This window comes from Periophthalmus magnuspinnatus, chromosome 5 (genome assembly GCF_009829125.3).
Source record: "Periophthalmus magnuspinnatus isolate fPerMag1 chromosome 5, fPerMag1.2.pri, whole genome shotgun sequence".
Taxonomy (NCBI): Eukaryota; Metazoa; Chordata; class Actinopteri; order Gobiiformes; family Gobiidae; genus Periophthalmus; species Periophthalmus magnuspinnatus.
Window position 1 is genome coordinate 8364427 of NC_047130.1, and position 17632 is coordinate 8382058.

Genomic DNA, 17632 nt, shown 5'->3' on the forward strand with positions numbered 1-17632 from the left:
GCAACAATTAGTTAATTGCAGTAGTTAATTCTGTTACTTCAGTAAAGGTGCAGATACCAAAGCAAAAAAAAAAATCAAGTAAAAGTATAAAATCTACTGAAGTTTAACTATTAAAGTACCTGTTAAAAATGTACTTTAATAAGAGTAAAAAGTAAAAGTATTTCATGCAGATTTTGAGATCTAATGAAGCTTCAAATGTATTGATTTTAAAGATGTGTGAATTTCTTTTTTTTCTATTTCTGTTCAACAGAAACAAATGAATCTATAGTTGTTGTTTTTTAATTAATTTCTATGTTTTTATTTGCTCAAATTATGAAGGTAAAAAAAAAAAAAAACTCAACCTAACAAAAACGTTTCATTTTCAGTTCTGTTCAAAAATGTAGTGGAGTAGAAAGTACAGATACCTGCCATCAAATGTAGTGAAGTAAAATTAAAACGTATCTCTTTTTCATGCAGTAAAAGAGGTAACGTTACCAGGCCAAATTACAGGTCAGATCTGTGGAGAGGCTTGCCTGCACTCATAGTAAGAATATCTATTTTTCAAGGCACTTTTTGGGCAACAAAATATTATTAAAGTTTGTTGTTTATAGCACAATGTTATCATTTTGCACAGTAAGAAGGTATTATCCACAAACGCGCTGCTTCACAAACTTTAGCATTTGTTAAAAGGGCGTAAACTGTTAAAAGTTCTCATGTCTAAGCTAAACCCTTACATAGCTACCGGTATTTACATAAGCTGTGTGTGTGTGTGAGAGTTCTCAGGAAGCTGATATAGTGCTGGGGTCGATGATGAGTTAGCAGACACTTCCTCTTTGTGGTCTTCATACAAGCCGGGTTTGACTTCTCTGCTCATTTTTGGTTTTGGCTTTGAGTTTTTAAACAGTTTTAGGTGAGTAATCGTGGGAATATTCTTGGTTAGACATTTTCCTTTATAATTATTGAAGCATTGTTTGCCTCAATGTGCATATGTAACGTAGTCATAATCCTGGACTATATACCATAATACTTGTATAGCTTGTTATGTTGTTTTTCATGTTTTTTGACAATTTACATCTTGGGTGCTGTAGGGAGTACACATGCCCATGCAAATTATTAAACACCAAATACCCATTGTTTTTAGTATTAGAAGTAACATTTATGACACACTGCTTGCTAACAGACAAACTTTAATTTGTGTAGAATGTATGATTTATTTTTGTCATTTAGGAAACTGTGTTAAAGGCACTTCATGTACATTAAAGGGATGTAGGACTAAGCATAATACAAGAAATGCACTGTATAAAATGTTTTTCCTTTTTAAAATTTCAAACATTTTGTTTCTAGATAAATTGGTCAAAATGAAAATTGCAGCCTTCAATGGTAAAAACCTGGGAATCAAGAAAGTCACAAACAATACAGTGGTGAAGTATCTCACCAAGGTACTGGCTGAGTTTTTGTTTTTGTCTTTTTTTGTTTTTGTTCATTTGACATTTACTTAAAATGTCTTGTAGATCCTGAGTCGGTACAGTGTGGTGGTGGTTCTGGAGGTGATGGATAAAAGTGGAAAGGCCATGCAGATGTTACTGGAGAAGCTGAACAGCCTCAGGTGAGTGGATCGCATCACGTAGTTCTAAAGGATAAGGCAATGATGGAACATTACAATTAGACTGCGTGTATATCACTTGATGCGTGGTGAAGTTATGGCTACTTATTTGCCCAGGTTATTTCCATAATATAAGTAATAATATACAGACACTGTATAATGTAGTAGTTTTTTATATATATATATATATATATATATATATATATATATATATATATAGATATAGATATAGATATAGATATAGATATAGATAGATAGATAGATAGATAGATAGATAGATAGATAGATAGATCAGTGTATCATCACAGTGCTATTTTTACACCTACCTCGTTAATATAAGGCGGATAACATTCTTTTAAACCTATATTTGTATTGTAAATGTATTGTAGATGTGTTTCAGTAAAAAAGTAAAAATAACTCATTTAAACAATGACTGGACATGAGTTGGTCTAATCCCTCATTCGTCCTGCAATGGGCCAAGGCAAAAAAGATTTCAAAGACAGTCATCAACTATCAGTGGTGCTTAAGGTACAGTCCCTCCCTTTTATCTAGAAAAAGTCTCTATCTGTAGTCAGATGAGAAATGAGGCCAGTGGAGCACTAATAAAATAAATAATAAGTAATAAAATAATAAATGAGGCTAATCAAACACTAATAAACACTAATCAGGTAAGGGAGAGGCCATGATGAAACAATAGGGTGTATATGACCCATAACATCAGGGCAATTGACCCATAACAAGGCGTGTAGGGTAAAAACAGCAGGCATGTGCCCTTTTTGCCCCTTGACCCTCGAGTGCCCTTTTCTGTCTTGTCTTTTTTAATAATGGAAAAGTACTACCTGCTTTATTTATGCTGAGAGCTACACATATTTATACTACAAACAAATGTACCTCTAAATAAACACTATGGCCTTCTCGATGCCACACTGATGCTCCCTGAAGTATAACTCTGGTATAAATTATAATTTCTCAGTCCAGATGTAAAATTATTTCAAGAATAGATCATTTTGAAAAGTTTGAGGACTGGACATGTTGCTGATTGTGTATGTTGTTCTTCTAGCGCTAACAAAAAGCGTCCATATTTGATGGTGTCCAGTTGCCCTTTGGGACGAGACAGCTACAAGGAGCAGTTTGTCTGCTTCTACAGGTAAATAATCATTACTACAATAGACCTACAATAAACATAAGATCAGGGCCTTCTCTGCTGCTCCCCCCACCCTCTGGAACTCCCTGCCCAAACACATCAGAGACTCATCCACACTCACCATCTTCAAAACAGCCCTGAAAACTCACCTATTCAAAACTGGCTTCAAATAACTGCATCTCCTTTTTGTCTGTTTCTTTCATTTGTGTTTTGTCTGTCTTGAATTGTGTGAAGTGTCTTTAAATATCATGACAATCACAATATAAGTGTTAAGTATGAGATGACAGCAGCAGTTGGTAGTGTTTGTCCACTAATCTGAAGGTTGCAAGTTCAAATCCCACTATCGACATAAACATAATTGACAAAGCGGTCAGATCCACTGATTCAGAGGTTGGCGGTGTAATTCCAGCTCCCACAAATGAATACTGGTGTTGTGTCCATGGGCAAGACACTTAACCCACCTCGCCCCCAGTGTCTGTGTACACTGGTGTATGAATGTGAGTGTGAGTGGGTGAGTGGTTTCTTGATGTAAAGTGCTTTGAGTGTCTTGAAGGTGCAAAAACGCGATATAAAAATGTGACCTTTTACCATGTTTTATTATTATTACTATTTTTATTGTTATATTATTAAGTGTAAATGCAAATTGATGGAAATTGTAAGTTCAACATAATCGGCAATAGAAATAAAACACGATTTGATTAATGAGCTTCTTTCGTGTGTCTCAGAAAGGATGAGGTGTCTCTGAGGGCCTGTTACCAGTACGAGGACAACCAGATCGGAGATAAAGATGCTTTTGCCCGAGAACCATTTGTCCTGCGCTTCACCTGCCCAACAACAGGTCTGTGGACTTTTCTAGTTGTTAATCCTCTCCCTTTATTTGGTAAGTTTGAGTTTTTATTATTATTTTTGTTCGGGACAGTTGTAAAAGACCTAGTTCTGATCCCAGTCCACACAAAACCAGAGGATTCCCTGAAGGAGCTGGATGAGCTGCACGATGTGGTTCAAGTCATTAGAGATACGTGGGGTAGCAATGTGAGTTAATAAAATATATGAATTAATTAGGAATAGCTATACTACTTATTTGTTACATAAAAAATCAATAGTGGGATTTGAACCACCAACTTTGAGATCAGACACTCTACCAACTGAACTAGTGTGATTTGATCTGGTCAAAATTCAAGTACAATTTAAAGGGACGACATTACAGGCAAAATAAAAAACAAAAACAAAAAAAAACTAGATGAAATTCAAATTTTTAGGCCAATTTCTAATCAAATCCAATTTACTAAAATACTAAATAAGATATCAAAAATCCCCTCTTTACATCTTTTGTGCTATATATCAACAAAATTAAGTGTGACATTTAAACATGGTATTTTTCCATTTTTCAATCTATATGTCCTAAATAAATGGTACATTTTGGCAATTTTACACACAAAATGCATATTTTTTTCTTACTTGCATTTAAGTAAAACGACAAAAGAAAATACAAAAATATATCTCTTTATTATCTTTATTTATCTAAGATTTTTCTATTCACCTGCAGCACCTTGCCATGTGCTATGTAACTTTTCTGATGAAAGAGCCCACTACTTTGATGTAACTTCCCCTGAAATCATGTCCTCCAGTATAGCATCAAATTTGTCCAATTACAGATGTTTTTGTTGGGTTTTTTTACCTTGAAAAACATGCATTCTTACTGTGTCACCTGAGCTCTCCACAGATCTAACTTGGTCTGGTGCTTGTCTCCATAGATATAGATAATTTTATTGCCATGGGATTGCATCACCATGGTGACAAGTAGGTGATGGACCAACAAGTTAAATAGTATCACTTTAATATATATTTTATTCAGTGTATTGACATATAAAAAGTATACTATAGGGTTTGCGTTCCAGTTCTTAATTAAAGCATGCGGACAATCATAATTCATACTATTCACATGTAATTTGTGTTAACTTTCTTATTAATCTTTTTTTCCAGAACATAGTGATTTTAGGCGACTTTAATGCAGATGGACGTTATCTCTCCAAAAGGAAACTTGAAACCATCAGAATCCGCTCCGAGACGTACCATTGGCTGATCCAAGATGACGTCGACACTACAAGCAGTAACTATAACGACAACACTTACGACAGGTGGTTCATATACGTGTGTACTTTAAAATGGATACCCCTCTGCATGTGTTATAACAGTGTGTGACTCCCATGCAGGATTGTGGTGTATGGAGAGAAGATGCTACACGCTGTTGTACCTGGTTCAGCCAAAACATTTAACTTCCAAAAGGAGTTCAAACTAGATGATGACACAGTAAGTCAAACGCTATTGGTGGATGGTCCATTATCTCTTAACAAGAAAAGCAAGTTACAAATCAGATCTGTGGAGAGGCGCTCTCATTCACAATAAGAATACATTTTTTACAAGGTATTTTTGTAGATGAAAACAATTGAATACAAGCAGGCTAGATACTGTAGGTTTAATGCCATGATATGTAAAAAGTACTGATTATGATCAATTGGGCCAGTTCACCTGTAGGTTTTAGGGCCAAAAACAATTGGTCTGAGGGCCGCATTTGGCCCCCGGGCCATAGTTTGGACACCGCTGCTGTAGGCTCTCTGCTACACAGTACAGGTATTATACTTCCATGCTCTGTGCAAAGAAGCACTCTATCTAACTCACTTTTTTTACATACATAAAATAAGCAACCTATTCAAATTTAAATTAACTAAAAATAAACACTATCCAGTTACTTATATGTGTAAACTGCTTCTGTTTGTGTTGCTGTTTTAATATTTATTATGCCTCAAAATGAGCATTAGCATTGAGGCACAAATATCCATCTTTCTAAACACAGAAGTATTAATTTTATTCAGCTTAACTTGTTGTCAATGACATCCACTTTCAGCTCCCTATCCACTGCTTGATCTTTAAATATTTATTAATTTTATAACACTGCAAAATCCCCAGAGATAAAATTAGACAGGAAGTAGTTACGCTAACAAGCTATTTCAACTTTCACAGTGAATAATCATCCATAACTGGCCAGATGGAATGTTTATAGACAAAAACTACAACTGTAATTCTTCTGTTTGTTCTTTGTTCAGGCTCTCAGCATCAGTGATCATTATCCCGTGGAGGTGAGTCTCAAAACTGGTCCAAAAAAACTCCCTGTGCCTGTGAAAAGAAGAACACCAAAATCTTGTGACCATCAATGTGAGAATTTTGTTCATATGGATAACTGGCACATTTTAAACATTGCACAAGTGTTCATAATTTAAACTTTTACAGACACTGGAAAGAAGCGATCTGCCCCAGTTAAGAGGAAATGTCCAAAAAAGACGAGAGGACGGTCCACTGAGGGGTCCAAATCACCGGCCAAGAGAAGACGTGTCCAGAAGAGATAAATTGTTTTCAGATATTAACACTTAATATAACTTTAATTTTATTCATATTTTTGAATTATAAGTCATTTCTGTATGTTTAAGTAATCCTGCAATTTCTTGAGTTTAAAACTTGAATTCTCTGAAAATGTTACTTTTCACCTATCTCCTGTCCCCGCCCACTCGATTTGTACTTATACTTACTTGCAGTTATTCAAACTATTCCAACCTTGACTCATACACATAGGGTTCACAATGTGGATTACAATGAATAAAATGTAAAATTATTATCTAAACCTTTAAATTATTGTTGTTTTATGCCTCCAGATGTTGTTGCTGGGGTTGCTCAGGACTACCATAGTTGAAGGATTTTATCTATTGTGTATGTTTTGGGTGGATGGGGGGAAACCACAGTGTCCAGATGAAACACACCCAGACACGAGGAGAAACATGTGACCTCTACACAGCGGGCAAACCCATGAGTCGATCAACATCAGACTGAAAACATCCAGAATGTCACAACTACCATAGTGACAAGAACAGTAGACAAACATGTAAGGAGGGTCAAGAGTTTTTTTTATTCTAGCACATTTTTTCTTCATTTCTGGTGGATTTTAATTTCTTCCAGTTGGCGACAGTGGGCTTAAATTTACATTATAAATGATCCTTGCACTGGTGTAAACACGACACTGCCCTCACCTCTGCCCGACTCAAAAACAAATGTAGCAGCAGTAGATATTTTGCTGCTATAGGTATAAAACAAATGCAATTTTTAGAGAGACATTTAGGCTGCTGTAAATACACAAGCCCTGTGTCTAATAAAACTTGATATATTATATTATATTCAATATAAATGTATGGGCTCTTGGGGGCCCTCTGGTGGCTCCAGGGCCCTAAGCAGCTGCTCAGTCTGCTTATAGGCTGGGCCGGCCCTGCTGACCAATCATATTGTCATGTTACTTGTTTACACAGCCAGAACTAAGGTCCAGTTATAACTCTTTGTAACACTTTCTTCTTGCATCATTTTTTTTTTTTTTTGTAAAGCGTTTTTCATTACTGTTTTCAAAATTCAACATTTTCTTAGTTAATTCTGTAGTAATTTTCTACAGAATTAACTAAGAATGAACTCTTTCTAACACTTTCTTCTTGCATCAATTTTTATTTTTATTTTTATTTTTTGTACAGGGTTTTTCATTGCTGTTTTCAAAATTCAAAATTTTCTTTAATTAAGACTAATTCTGTAGTAATTTCCTCCCAGATTTTTGTGACTGTGCACCCACCTGTCACACAACACAATACCTCCACAGTCTCCATAATGTCCCGTTCATTTGACACCATGCTTCATTTGACCTGACTCCACCCACGCCTGCTTTAAAACCAAGAGAAGGACACCTGACCCTCTCACACGATACATCCCCAAACCAACTGCTCCTTTCCAGCCAGAGATTACACACACATTTTCCACAATTTTTTATTTCAAATTTTTATCATCATGAGTCTTAGCCGCACCAAGAGGATCAGCTCCAGCGCGTCGGTCCGCAGCAGCAGCGGGTCCAGGAGGGTTAGTGGCTACGGCCCGGGCGGTTTTAGTGGGGTTTCTCTAAGCTCCAGCTCCCTTTACGCTAATGGGCACCAAGGCCTGAGCCCCCCGCTGGCCACACTGTCCGTGAACAAGAGTCTGCTGGCCCCGCTCAACCTGGAGATCGACCCCAGCCTGTCCATGAGCCGTGCGCACGAGAAGGAGCAGATCAAGAGCCTCAACAACCGATTTGCGTCGTTCATTGATAAGGTACGTGCAGGGATTAAGGGTAGTGAGTATTAAATAATAAATCCTACCCATAAAACCCATCCACAAACTTCAAAATTAGACTAATAATGCTCAAAAAGGAGTCTATGGTAGGCCTATAAAGCAAAGATTACTACTTAGTTAAAGCAACACTGTGTAACTTTCTGGAGGTGGCACATTCTGAACATTCTCCATGGAGATAGATGACAGGAGGAGGCAAACAGTAGCTTAAATATACAACATTAATGAAACAACTCAAATGTATGAATATATGCCCCACAAGCATTTTGAATATAAACTTTAGTGAAATGTAAACCAACAACTGATAAAACAAGTTTCACTGATGCCCGCAAGTGAAGTTACACCTTAATTCTTAATGTGTCATTAAGTGGTATCACTATCACTCTACCACAGCCAGCCGCTCTGGGCTTTAGGGTGGAACTGTGGATTCCTGTGACATATCAAATTAGCGGCTTCTTTGTACTCCATAAAAGGTTAAGGTAACATGAAATGACACTTTGAAACAATTTATAATACATTATTCATTCATACCTCAGTCATATTTGTGGTAATCTGCCTCTACAGCCTCACCGGGTCCACACAACTTCAATTAAACATGCTGCTTTAGCTTAACCCAGCTAGAGATCAAAAGCCAGTGTAGTTTTGGAGCCAGTTCAGACCCTGGATTCATGTTCAGACCCTGGATTCATGTTGGCTGCTTTGAGGAAGGGCATCCGATGTAAGATCAATGCAACTTCAGAAACCAAGAAATTATGTAAAAATGTAACGCAGGATTGTATTAAAAAAAAGGGTAAATTGTTCTGCGTGTGTCACAGAGCATATTCCTGTCCCAAAGGGTTTTGTGGCGGGTCACTAAAGCTTGGGTTATGTGAGGGAGGGCATCTGGTATAAGATCCATGCAACCTCTAGAAACATACAAATCTAAAATACAAATCAGCCCTGTATCCAAATTGTATTTTAGCTAAATGTGCTCCAGTACATAAATATTGTATAAGCAGCTCTTGAGGTTGAGCATTTTATTGTCAAAGAATCAGGAAGTGTACTGTTAGCATGCTAGTTGTATTACAGTGACAACAAAACTCCAACCTGGCCTTATAAACTCATTGCGATGAATAGTTAGGAATGCATAAGTGAGGAATAGCTTTGGACCATTTACACGTTAAACATTACAACACGGTAAAATCAGGCGCAGCACATTAAAGGCAGGACTGAATAAAAAGTGTAGTTGCTGTGCAGTGTAACGGAGCACATTTTTGTTCCAGAGGGCTGTGTGCCTGGTGCCTAAAGTCGGTCAACGATACTGCGTTTAGAGGTTGATCTGGTCTTTCTCACGGAGTCTGTAACACTCACACAATAGAAGCATTCAGGCCTCTGCACATCACTGGATCCTCTGCAGGTGCATGGAGACTCATAGATGACAATCAATTGGTTTCAAGGGATTACTGTGGATTTAGGCCTGATTTAAAAAAATACATATTATCATAAGTCACAAATATGCCTGCACAATATGCCGCAATTGAATCAAAATTGCAGTTTAAGTTGACCCAATCATAAAATTTGTTCATCATTTATTATGGCTAATTAATGTGTGGATAAAGTGTTACTAAAAAGGTTCTTGTTGTATCTGCATGTTCTGAAATTCATGGGATTTAATTAGTCCAATCCAATGTGCACTCTGAACAGAATCCTGTATCCTGACACACATATATCGCAAATCTAATTGCAATCGCAGTAGAATAATTTCAATTGAATTTCCTAATTCCTTAATTTGAATTAATAAATGGGCAACAGTAGCTTAATTGGAGTATTTGTCCAGTGATGGACAGGGTTGATGAATCCCACTCTCAACATAAACATCTTTGGTTGAGTGGTCAGACCCCCCTCGCCCTCAGTGTTCATTGGTGTATGAATTTGTGTGTGAATGGGTGACTGGTTCCTTGATGTAAAGCGCTTTGAGTGCCTTGAAGGTGGAAAAGCATTCTGTAAAAATTTGACTATTTACCATAAATAATTCAATTTTACAATTTTTGATTTATTTCTGCAAGTTAGCTCCAACATCAAAACAATTCTTCTAATGGGTATAGGATGTAACTTGAACCTGAGATACAGACGTTGCAAAACAAAAGTGACTGAAATTAAGCAATAATGGACCATGAATGTACTTTTGACCTTTGGCACTTTAAATGTACAGCAATTGTAAAGTGTATATTTATAAAGAATTTTCGACACTGACAATAACAAGTCTAAGCTTAAATTGTCTTAAGTAAAACTTCCCCTGTCATTTGAGTGTAACCTTATCATGCTGCCCCCTCTGGCCTGTCCCGGGACACTGAAACATTTAAGAGCATGGGGCCTCATGCAGAGAGGTCAGTGGAGCGCTCATGCAGTCCAAAGGAAGTAAACATGTGTGTGCATCAGAGACATGCTGATGGTAAGAAGAGATGGAAATGGGTTTGAAAATAGTCAAGTAATTTTTTCAGAGAACATATTATGCAATTTTTATGAGCTTGTAACTTAGATATAGCGGTTAATCTTCTCTCAAAATTAGCTTAGGTTGTATTTTGATTCATGCCTCTTAGTGTAATTCTGTATTGTCTTGCATTTGAAGTTGTACTCGGAGAATGCCTGTTTTCACCTACTCCCTATCCCTGCCCACTACTCTACACTACTGCAGTTATTGGAAAATCACAGTCCACGTCATGCATCTTGGGTTAAAAAAATGCCACCTAGCATTTTTTTCAACAGTGAAAATCTGCTTGTTGCTACGATGCAAAATAACTATGAAGAGTTGAAGGCTTCTTAGTTCTGCAGTTTTGTTCACAAGTCACTACCCATTTCTTTTGAGAAGTTGTTTTGTGGTTGTCAAAATTATCAAAAATCACATACTAATCAAAACTACAAGTGATATTGAAACTAGATACTCATTTGAGCAGGTATCGATACTTAGAAAACATGTGACCTATCTGAACAGTTTTACAATGAACACACATCAAGACAGGTAAGGTCAAATGATTATGTAAACATATTAATACAATCTTTTCGTTATTTATTTTAAAATAGTCAGTAAAATGTATTAGTGAGTACCAAAAATGATTCCAACATTCCCTTGGTCTTTAAATGCACCACCCGTTTAAACCCAAACCAGTGGCCTGTATAAAACTCCATTTAAACTCCTTCTCTCCTGCCCTAAACCTACTTAGGGAAGGTGTACTACGCTCCTGTCCCATCATGGAACGCTGAGCGGTGTAACCCGATAAAGAGGTCATCTCAGCCCCACACAGAAGGCCCGAACACTGGGGCTTTGTGCTGGATGAGAGGAGAGAGAATGGGGGGGTGGAGGGAGAGGTGGAGATGGAGGGAGGAAACCTGAGACAAATAAGTTCCACAGAAGTGTACAGGAAGGACACGGGTCAGGAAGGAGAGGGTTTTAATACTGACTGATCTGCTAATGACCACTAGTTTACTGTTAAAGGAGAAAGTTGTACTTCTTGTCTCCATGAAGATAGACAAGTTGTCTGCTATGCTGAGGAACATCCCAGTCACAAAAATAACATCTCCGTGGAAACAAGAAGGTAGTGGACCCTTTAAAGAAGGCACTAACATTTGCCTCTAGATGTTACTGTTTTGCTTGGAAAATTCCACAGAATGGCTTTAAACTTAAAGTTATGTATCTTACACTTACACAATTAAAAGTGTTTTTATTGCTCAAACATATCTTATTCATACGTCATAAAAAACACAGAGCTTCTCTTGGGCTTGGATGTTTCATACTAAGGTCTGCTGCCAGTCTGGTGATTAGCAACAGTACAGTGGTAGCTTTGTTATACATTAATCACAATGGCTGAAATGTGCAATTTTACAAAAGAGAAATGTATGTACAATAGTCACGCCCACTTACAAAATCTAACCAATCATTGCACAGCTGTTTTTTTTTGCAAACAAGCTTCAAGAACCATGGAACAGGAGCTGTAACTGATTTGCTTTTTTATTCTTACAACTCTCTTCTTGCTTCTTATGCAGTATGAATTTCCCTTTACCGTGAGCAGGTTAGCCTCTCCACAGATCTGACCTGTATCTTGGCCAGATGGTGTCACCTGTTTGTCTTCATGAAAATATATTGTGAACCCTAGTCAACTGTTTAAAATGTGCATTCAATCAAATCAAGTTTAACAGTGTAAAATAAGAAATACTATACTCTTTGTTGAATTGTTTTTGTGTAGGTGCGGTTCCTGGAGCAGCAGAACAAGATGCTGGAGACTAAGCTGGAGCTGCTGCAGGGTCAGGGGGTGAGCCGATCCAACGTGGAGCCCCTGTTTGAGGCGTACATGGCCGGTCTCAGGCGCCAGATGGACCTGGTCAACAACGACAAGACCAAGCTGGACGGAGAGCTCAGGAACATGCAGGGGCTGGTGGAGGACTACAAGCACAAGTACACACTAAATATAAACTCACTCGATTGATTGGAGCAGATTTTAATAAATAATTTTATCATCTAGGGTTTTTTTTGTACTCCAGAAACTAGAATATAGTTACATTTTCAGTCTCTTAGAGCTCATATCATTCAGAATACATAATAAAGGCAATCATGATAAAATTGAAAATCCTTATTGATTTATTATACTTAAAAAAAAAATAATAATAACATGACCATGAGCATATGTATGTATTTTTCCTCTTAAGTCCCTTTTGTTCATATGATCCCATTTTTAAAATGTATGTCTATTGTCTAGTGAAACCTACTCTTTCTGCCCTCTGTGTTGCCAGATATGAGGATGAGATCAACAAAAGGAACAACCTGGAGAATGACTTTGTGATACTAAAGAAGGTCAGTCTTATTCACTCACAGGTGTGGCCTGGAACGTGACACTATCTATTGTATTTTGCCATTGTCCTCGCCTTTTCACACCTCTTGTACACTTTTCAGTGACATACAAAAATTATGTCAAACTATAGTTTGACATAAAGCAAGTTCAAAAGTTGTAGCTGCCTAATCACAGGTTTCATCTTGTTATGTAACAAAGTAAAATTAGTTTTGCCCACTACAGAATATTGTAAAAGCAGCTATTCGAGTCAAAATGAGACCAGGAAGTAATGCTAGTGCAGTTAGCATGCTAGTTGTTGTTAGCATTACTATGATGACAAATCTGTGCATGGCCCTCTAAAATAATAGTTTTAGTTCTACTTCTGTTTTTCAGGTACAGTCAGCACTACAATAGACCTTTTTATAGCATTAAAAGACTAAAATTTAAAATAAATCATATTAAGAAATAATCACTGCTTCCAAGCCATCTTTACCAAGACATATTGTATAAACAGGATGTGGACTCTGCTTACCTGGTGAAGGCCGACCTGGAGGACAAAGTGGGAGCTCTGACTGACGAGATCAACTTCCTGCGCAGTGTCTATGAGGAGGTAACTTAACAGTTATATAAAGAACTAACCAAGTCTATATTAAAGAGGGTTTATTATGCTAAATAGATTTTTTTTAGCTTTCTACCATGCTATAATGTTGTTCCCTCATTAAAAACAGACCTGAAGAGGTTTTAGATGTCCATGCATGTTTGAGTCTTTTAGCGATCTTTAGTGGGCCCTGTTCAAAGCCTAGGTCACCCATGCTCCCACACGACAATTCTCCAAAAATATACAAAAAACATGTTGCAAGACGGTACACTGCAACCTGTCCAACCTGATGTGATGTGCAATAATTTCATTAGTGGGATGCACGCTGGTTATGTTGTGTAAACACTCTTAAGGGGGGATTAACTTGTTTTTGGTGAATATGGCATTTTCAAAACAATAAAAGTTGACAGTGTTACATCTAAATATGTTATGTTTTAGCAGTTAATACCTCTTTGAAGTAAAATACCCCCCTTTTTAAGCTGTAATGGCCAGTAGAGGGCATTCATTCCACTGTCTTATCAATCCAAGCCTAACTATGTTTCTGTTGTAGGAAGTATGATAACCTCTGAAAGTCATAAATCCACAAACCCACCCCAATGCTCCTGCACGACTATTTTCTATAAATATACAAAACAATACACTACAACTTAATAGACTTAAATGCCAACTTTCTCACTTCACAGTTTGAAATTTTTGAAAATCTGGCACACCCAAATTAGTATAAGTATTCAAGTGTCAACATTTGTTTGATGTGCAGCCTATATTCAGAATTGATCCACTGATCCGAGGTTGATGGTTCAAATCTCACTGTCAACATGTACTTCGTTGGTAGAGTGGTCCGATCCGCTGACCCACAGATTGGCAGTGCGATTCCAGCTCCGACAGATGAGTGATGTTGTTCTGTCTTTGGGCAAGACACTTAAACCCCCACCTTGCCCTCAGTGTCTGTGTGAATATGTGTGTGAGTGGGTGAGTGGCTCCTTGACTGCCTTGAAGGTGGGAAAACGCTATACTTAAAAAAAATGTGTGAGATAACAAAAAAAACACAAAAAAAACCATTACATTCTTTGTCATATAACTGATTAACGCTCCCTGTTGTGTGTGTGAAGGAGTTGCGTGAGCTGCAGGCCAGTATCAAGGACACGTCTGTGGTGGTGCAGATGGACAACAGACGCAGCCTCAACATGGAGCAGATCGTGGCCGATGTCAAAGCCCAGTATGAGGACATCGCTGCCCGAAGCAGAGAGGAGGCAGAGGCCTGGTACAAGAGCAAGGTACAGACAGTCAGGAGGTACACATGGGTAGGGTGTTGTAGGGGAGCAAATATAAAAGGCCAGGACAAAGGTGTAAAAATATACTTTAAATTTAATATAGGCAAACATCCAGGCACAAAAAATGATTCAGATAATATTAAAAATGTTTGAGCCTAAGGACAACTTAGCTGAATCAGAGGCACTTAAATATGCAAAAACTGAATTGTCAGTCAATCTCCTCCATGCCATGTCTCCTGTACATATGTTCAGCTTGACAAATTTACCTAAATGTTTGATCTCTAGCTGTGTGACGCTGTACTTTTACTTAAGTAACAAACTGAGTACTTCATCCACCACTGCTCTAAACTGAATAACACAGCTTGTTTCATAATAGTGTTTATTCTCGGTTTGATTGTAGTATGTTGTTGTGTCCTTGTTCCAGTTTGACCAGATGTCAGTGCAGGCCAGTCAGTTTGGAGACGAGCTGAGGATGGTTAAAGGAGAGCTGGCCGAGGTGAACCGCCTCATCAGCCGCCTGCAGAGTGAGATCGAGGCCGTCAAAGCACAGGTACAACAGCAAAGATCATTAAATCCCGCATATCTAGGATGAGTTCTTCTCTCAAACAGAAAACACTCTGTTCCTCCTTGTGATGTCATGTGGTAATTTAGGAATCACTAGATTCATTTGGATAATTTCAGTTTGGGAATTTATAATCTCTACTGAAATAAAGGAAAAATGTAGCTGAAAACTACCACTATATGACATCGCAAGGTGGAACCGAGCATTTTAAGCTTTGGGGATGTAGACAGACTAATAAAACCAGATTTACTCAAACATGTGTGAATAAAACGAAACACAACTCCGGGTATGTTTTTGAGGAGGTAACAACATTCTAACATGGCTTAAATCTCACAAGAGTCAATTTTGTGTAATATAGGACGTTTAAAAGGACAGTATGTACAAAGCACAGGTAAAACATGAGATACAGTTAAAAGGACAGTATGTATGACTCATGACTGCCCCCTGTGTCCCTTAGAGGAGCAATCTGGAGAACCAGCTGGCTGAGGCGGAGGAGAGAGGAGAGCTGGCAGTGAAAGAGGCCAAAGCCCGCACCAGAGACCTGGAGGACGCACTGCAGAGGGCCAAGCAAGACATGGCCCGCCAGCTCCGGGAGTACCAGGTCAGTGCCCACGGCACAAAAACTATTTTCAAAGCAAACTTTATGTCTGATACACAACATTTTCAGTGGTCAATACAGTCCAGTGTAACTTTTTAGCACAATCTCTGCCAATCCTTATGCACTGAATAAATTAAAATGAAGCAGAAAGACTGCCTCATTTTCAGTGATTTTAATGGAACATGTATCTAGTTGCATAATACAGCAACTTCATAGAAAATATTGTTCTGGTTCGCAGGACCTGATGAATCTGAAGTTGGCTCTGGATATTGAGATCGCCACCTACAGGAAGCTCCTGGAAGGAGAGGAGGACAGGTATTGGCAGAGTATTGACAATTTAATGTTCAATTTTTGCCCTCACTGATATGTGTCATTATGGAGTTGGCTTTTAGGCTACTTGAATTATTCTCAGAATGTCAGTTTTTCATCCTTTTCAAAACAACCCCATATATTGACCTGATTGCCTGTGTTCTCTTTTAGACTGGGCCAACAGTCCATCCTCAACATCCATTCTGTCTCCAGCTACAGTAAGTAACCCGGAGACCTGGACTACAGCGAGACCAAAGAGCCACTTTTACACTTTTCAAATTGTTTACATCTGCAATATGACTTGACATAAATTGTAACTGGACAAGATTAGAAATAAAAGTGATTGGAAATGTCCCGTGCATGTTTGTGTGCGTGCTTGTCATTGATTGGCTGCTCTTATCCCCTCTCCCCTCCACACCCCTCCTCTTGGCCTCTCTCTCCTGTGTGCAGGTCCCACTAAAAGCTCTAATGGCTTCAGCAGTCAGAGCAGCTCACCTCTGCCCAAGCTGCTCATAAAGACCACAGAGACCAGGGACAACAGCCGATTCAGCTTCCATTGAGATTTTATCAATGACTAATGCTTTTATAAGGTCTAAAGAAACGTCCAAATGTGAAACTGAGAATCACTTTATAATTACCACAACTTAATTAACCTTAATAAAGCAAAGAAAGACTTCATCCATAACACATAGTTTATTAAGACTAATTTAGGCTTAGTTACTACTTAATTATGGGGTTAATTAACATAAAAGCCTTTCTTGTTGTTGTTTCTTTTGCACTGAAAAGCATGCTTGCTTTGTTACTGTGAGGGGGCTTGCATATCCATAAACCTGACTCTTATTTGGCCTGTTGTTTCCATGGAAATGTTGTTCCTTTAGCTATAATCTTCCACAGAATGGCATCAAATGTGTCTATGTCAATGGAGAATGTACCAAAGTGTATTGGTTTTCTATTTCCATGGAATCAGGCAGGTGACGTGCCATCTATAGAAAGTTACATATTGGAGCTTTAAGTAGTTACTAAGCCTGAGACTTTCTTTATAAACTATTTGTTCAATACTTTTTAAGTCTTTGTTAATGCAACTAAAGACTATTGCAAGTGTTGACTTACACTCCACCATAAAAGTTACATAGTGCAGCATAACGTTAAGACATTACCATAAGAAGAAAATATGAAAATAAACACATACATTAGGCGTAGTAGTAGCTAAAAATTGTAAGCATGACACGCCTGCATTTACTTTGGCGTATGACAGTACACAATACATTAGGTCTATATAACCATAGAATAGTCAGCATTTAACTATATATTGTTATACTAGACATTTGGATATTTTCATAGCAAACTTTTATTATCCAGGATGTTTTGTGAAAATTGGTGTGCTGCTTTACATAGCCTTGGGTGAACATATGCAATAAAATAAAGTGTAACCCTGTGTTGTTTTTCATTACTAGGGGTATATTCTGGGATTAAATGGGGAACAATGAGATGAAAGGCTAACTTTAGCATGTAGCCAATGGGAGTTCAATGATCTTTTACTCATAATACTTTTTATATATGAGAAATGAGCAGAAATTAT

At 37.8% G+C, this 17632-nt stretch overlaps 2 protein-coding genes across 2 annotated transcripts; both read left to right on the forward strand.

The window, feature by feature from the left end:
• Window positions 1-840: 840 nt before the first annotated feature.
• LOC117370870 (deoxyribonuclease-1-like) lies at window positions 841-6130 on the forward strand. Its single transcript, XM_033966415.2, has 10 exons — window positions 841-889; window positions 1324-1418; window positions 1491-1585; window positions 2643-2729; window positions 3452-3564; window positions 3646-3758; window positions 4710-4864; window positions 4940-5036; window positions 5831-5939; window positions 6015-6130. Exons 2-10 carry the CDS (start codon window positions 1338-1340, stop codon window positions 6128-6130), a joined length of 966 nt encoding a protein of 321 aa, XP_033822306.1. The 5' UTR covers window positions 841-889; window positions 1324-1337.
• A 1385-nt stretch (window positions 6131-7515) lies between these two features.
• Window positions 7516-17311, forward strand: LOC117370749 (intermediate filament protein ON3). Its single transcript, XM_033966277.2, has 10 exons — window positions 7516-7895; window positions 12134-12342; window positions 12678-12738; window positions 13230-13325; window positions 14423-14587; window positions 15009-15134; window positions 15604-15747; window positions 15983-16059; window positions 16225-16271; window positions 16504-17311. The coding sequence occupies exons 1-10, from the start codon at window positions 7599-7601 to the stop codon at window positions 16611-16613; spliced, it is 1332 nt and encodes a 443-aa protein (XP_033822168.1). The 5' UTR covers window positions 7516-7598; the 3' UTR covers window positions 16614-17311.
• Window positions 17312-17632: the final 321 nt, after the last annotated feature.

Coding starts and splice junctions, on each gene's coding strand:
- LOC117370870 (XM_033966415.2), top strand. CDS start 1,338: ATGAAAATTGCAGCCTTCAATGGTAAAAACCTGGGAATCAAGAAAGTC. Junction 1,586..2,642: donor GAGAAGCTGAACAGCCTCAG/GTGAGTGGATCG, acceptor TTGTTCTTCTAG/CGCTAACAAAAAGCGTCCAT. Junction 3,565..3,645: donor CTTCACCTGCCCAACAACAG/GTCTGTGGACTT, acceptor TGTTCGGGACAG/TTGTAAAAGACCTAGTTCTG.
- LOC117370749 (XM_033966277.2), top strand. CDS start 7,599: ATGAGTCTTAGCCGCACCAAGAGGATCAGCTCCAGCGCGTCGGTCCGC. Junction 15,748..15,982: donor GCCAGCTCCGGGAGTACCAG/GTCAGTGCCCAC, acceptor TCTGGTTCGCAG/GACCTGATGAATCTGAAGTT. Junction 16,060..16,224: donor CTGGAAGGAGAGGAGGACAG/GTATTGGCAGAG, acceptor GTTCTCTTTTAG/ACTGGGCCAACAGTCCATCC.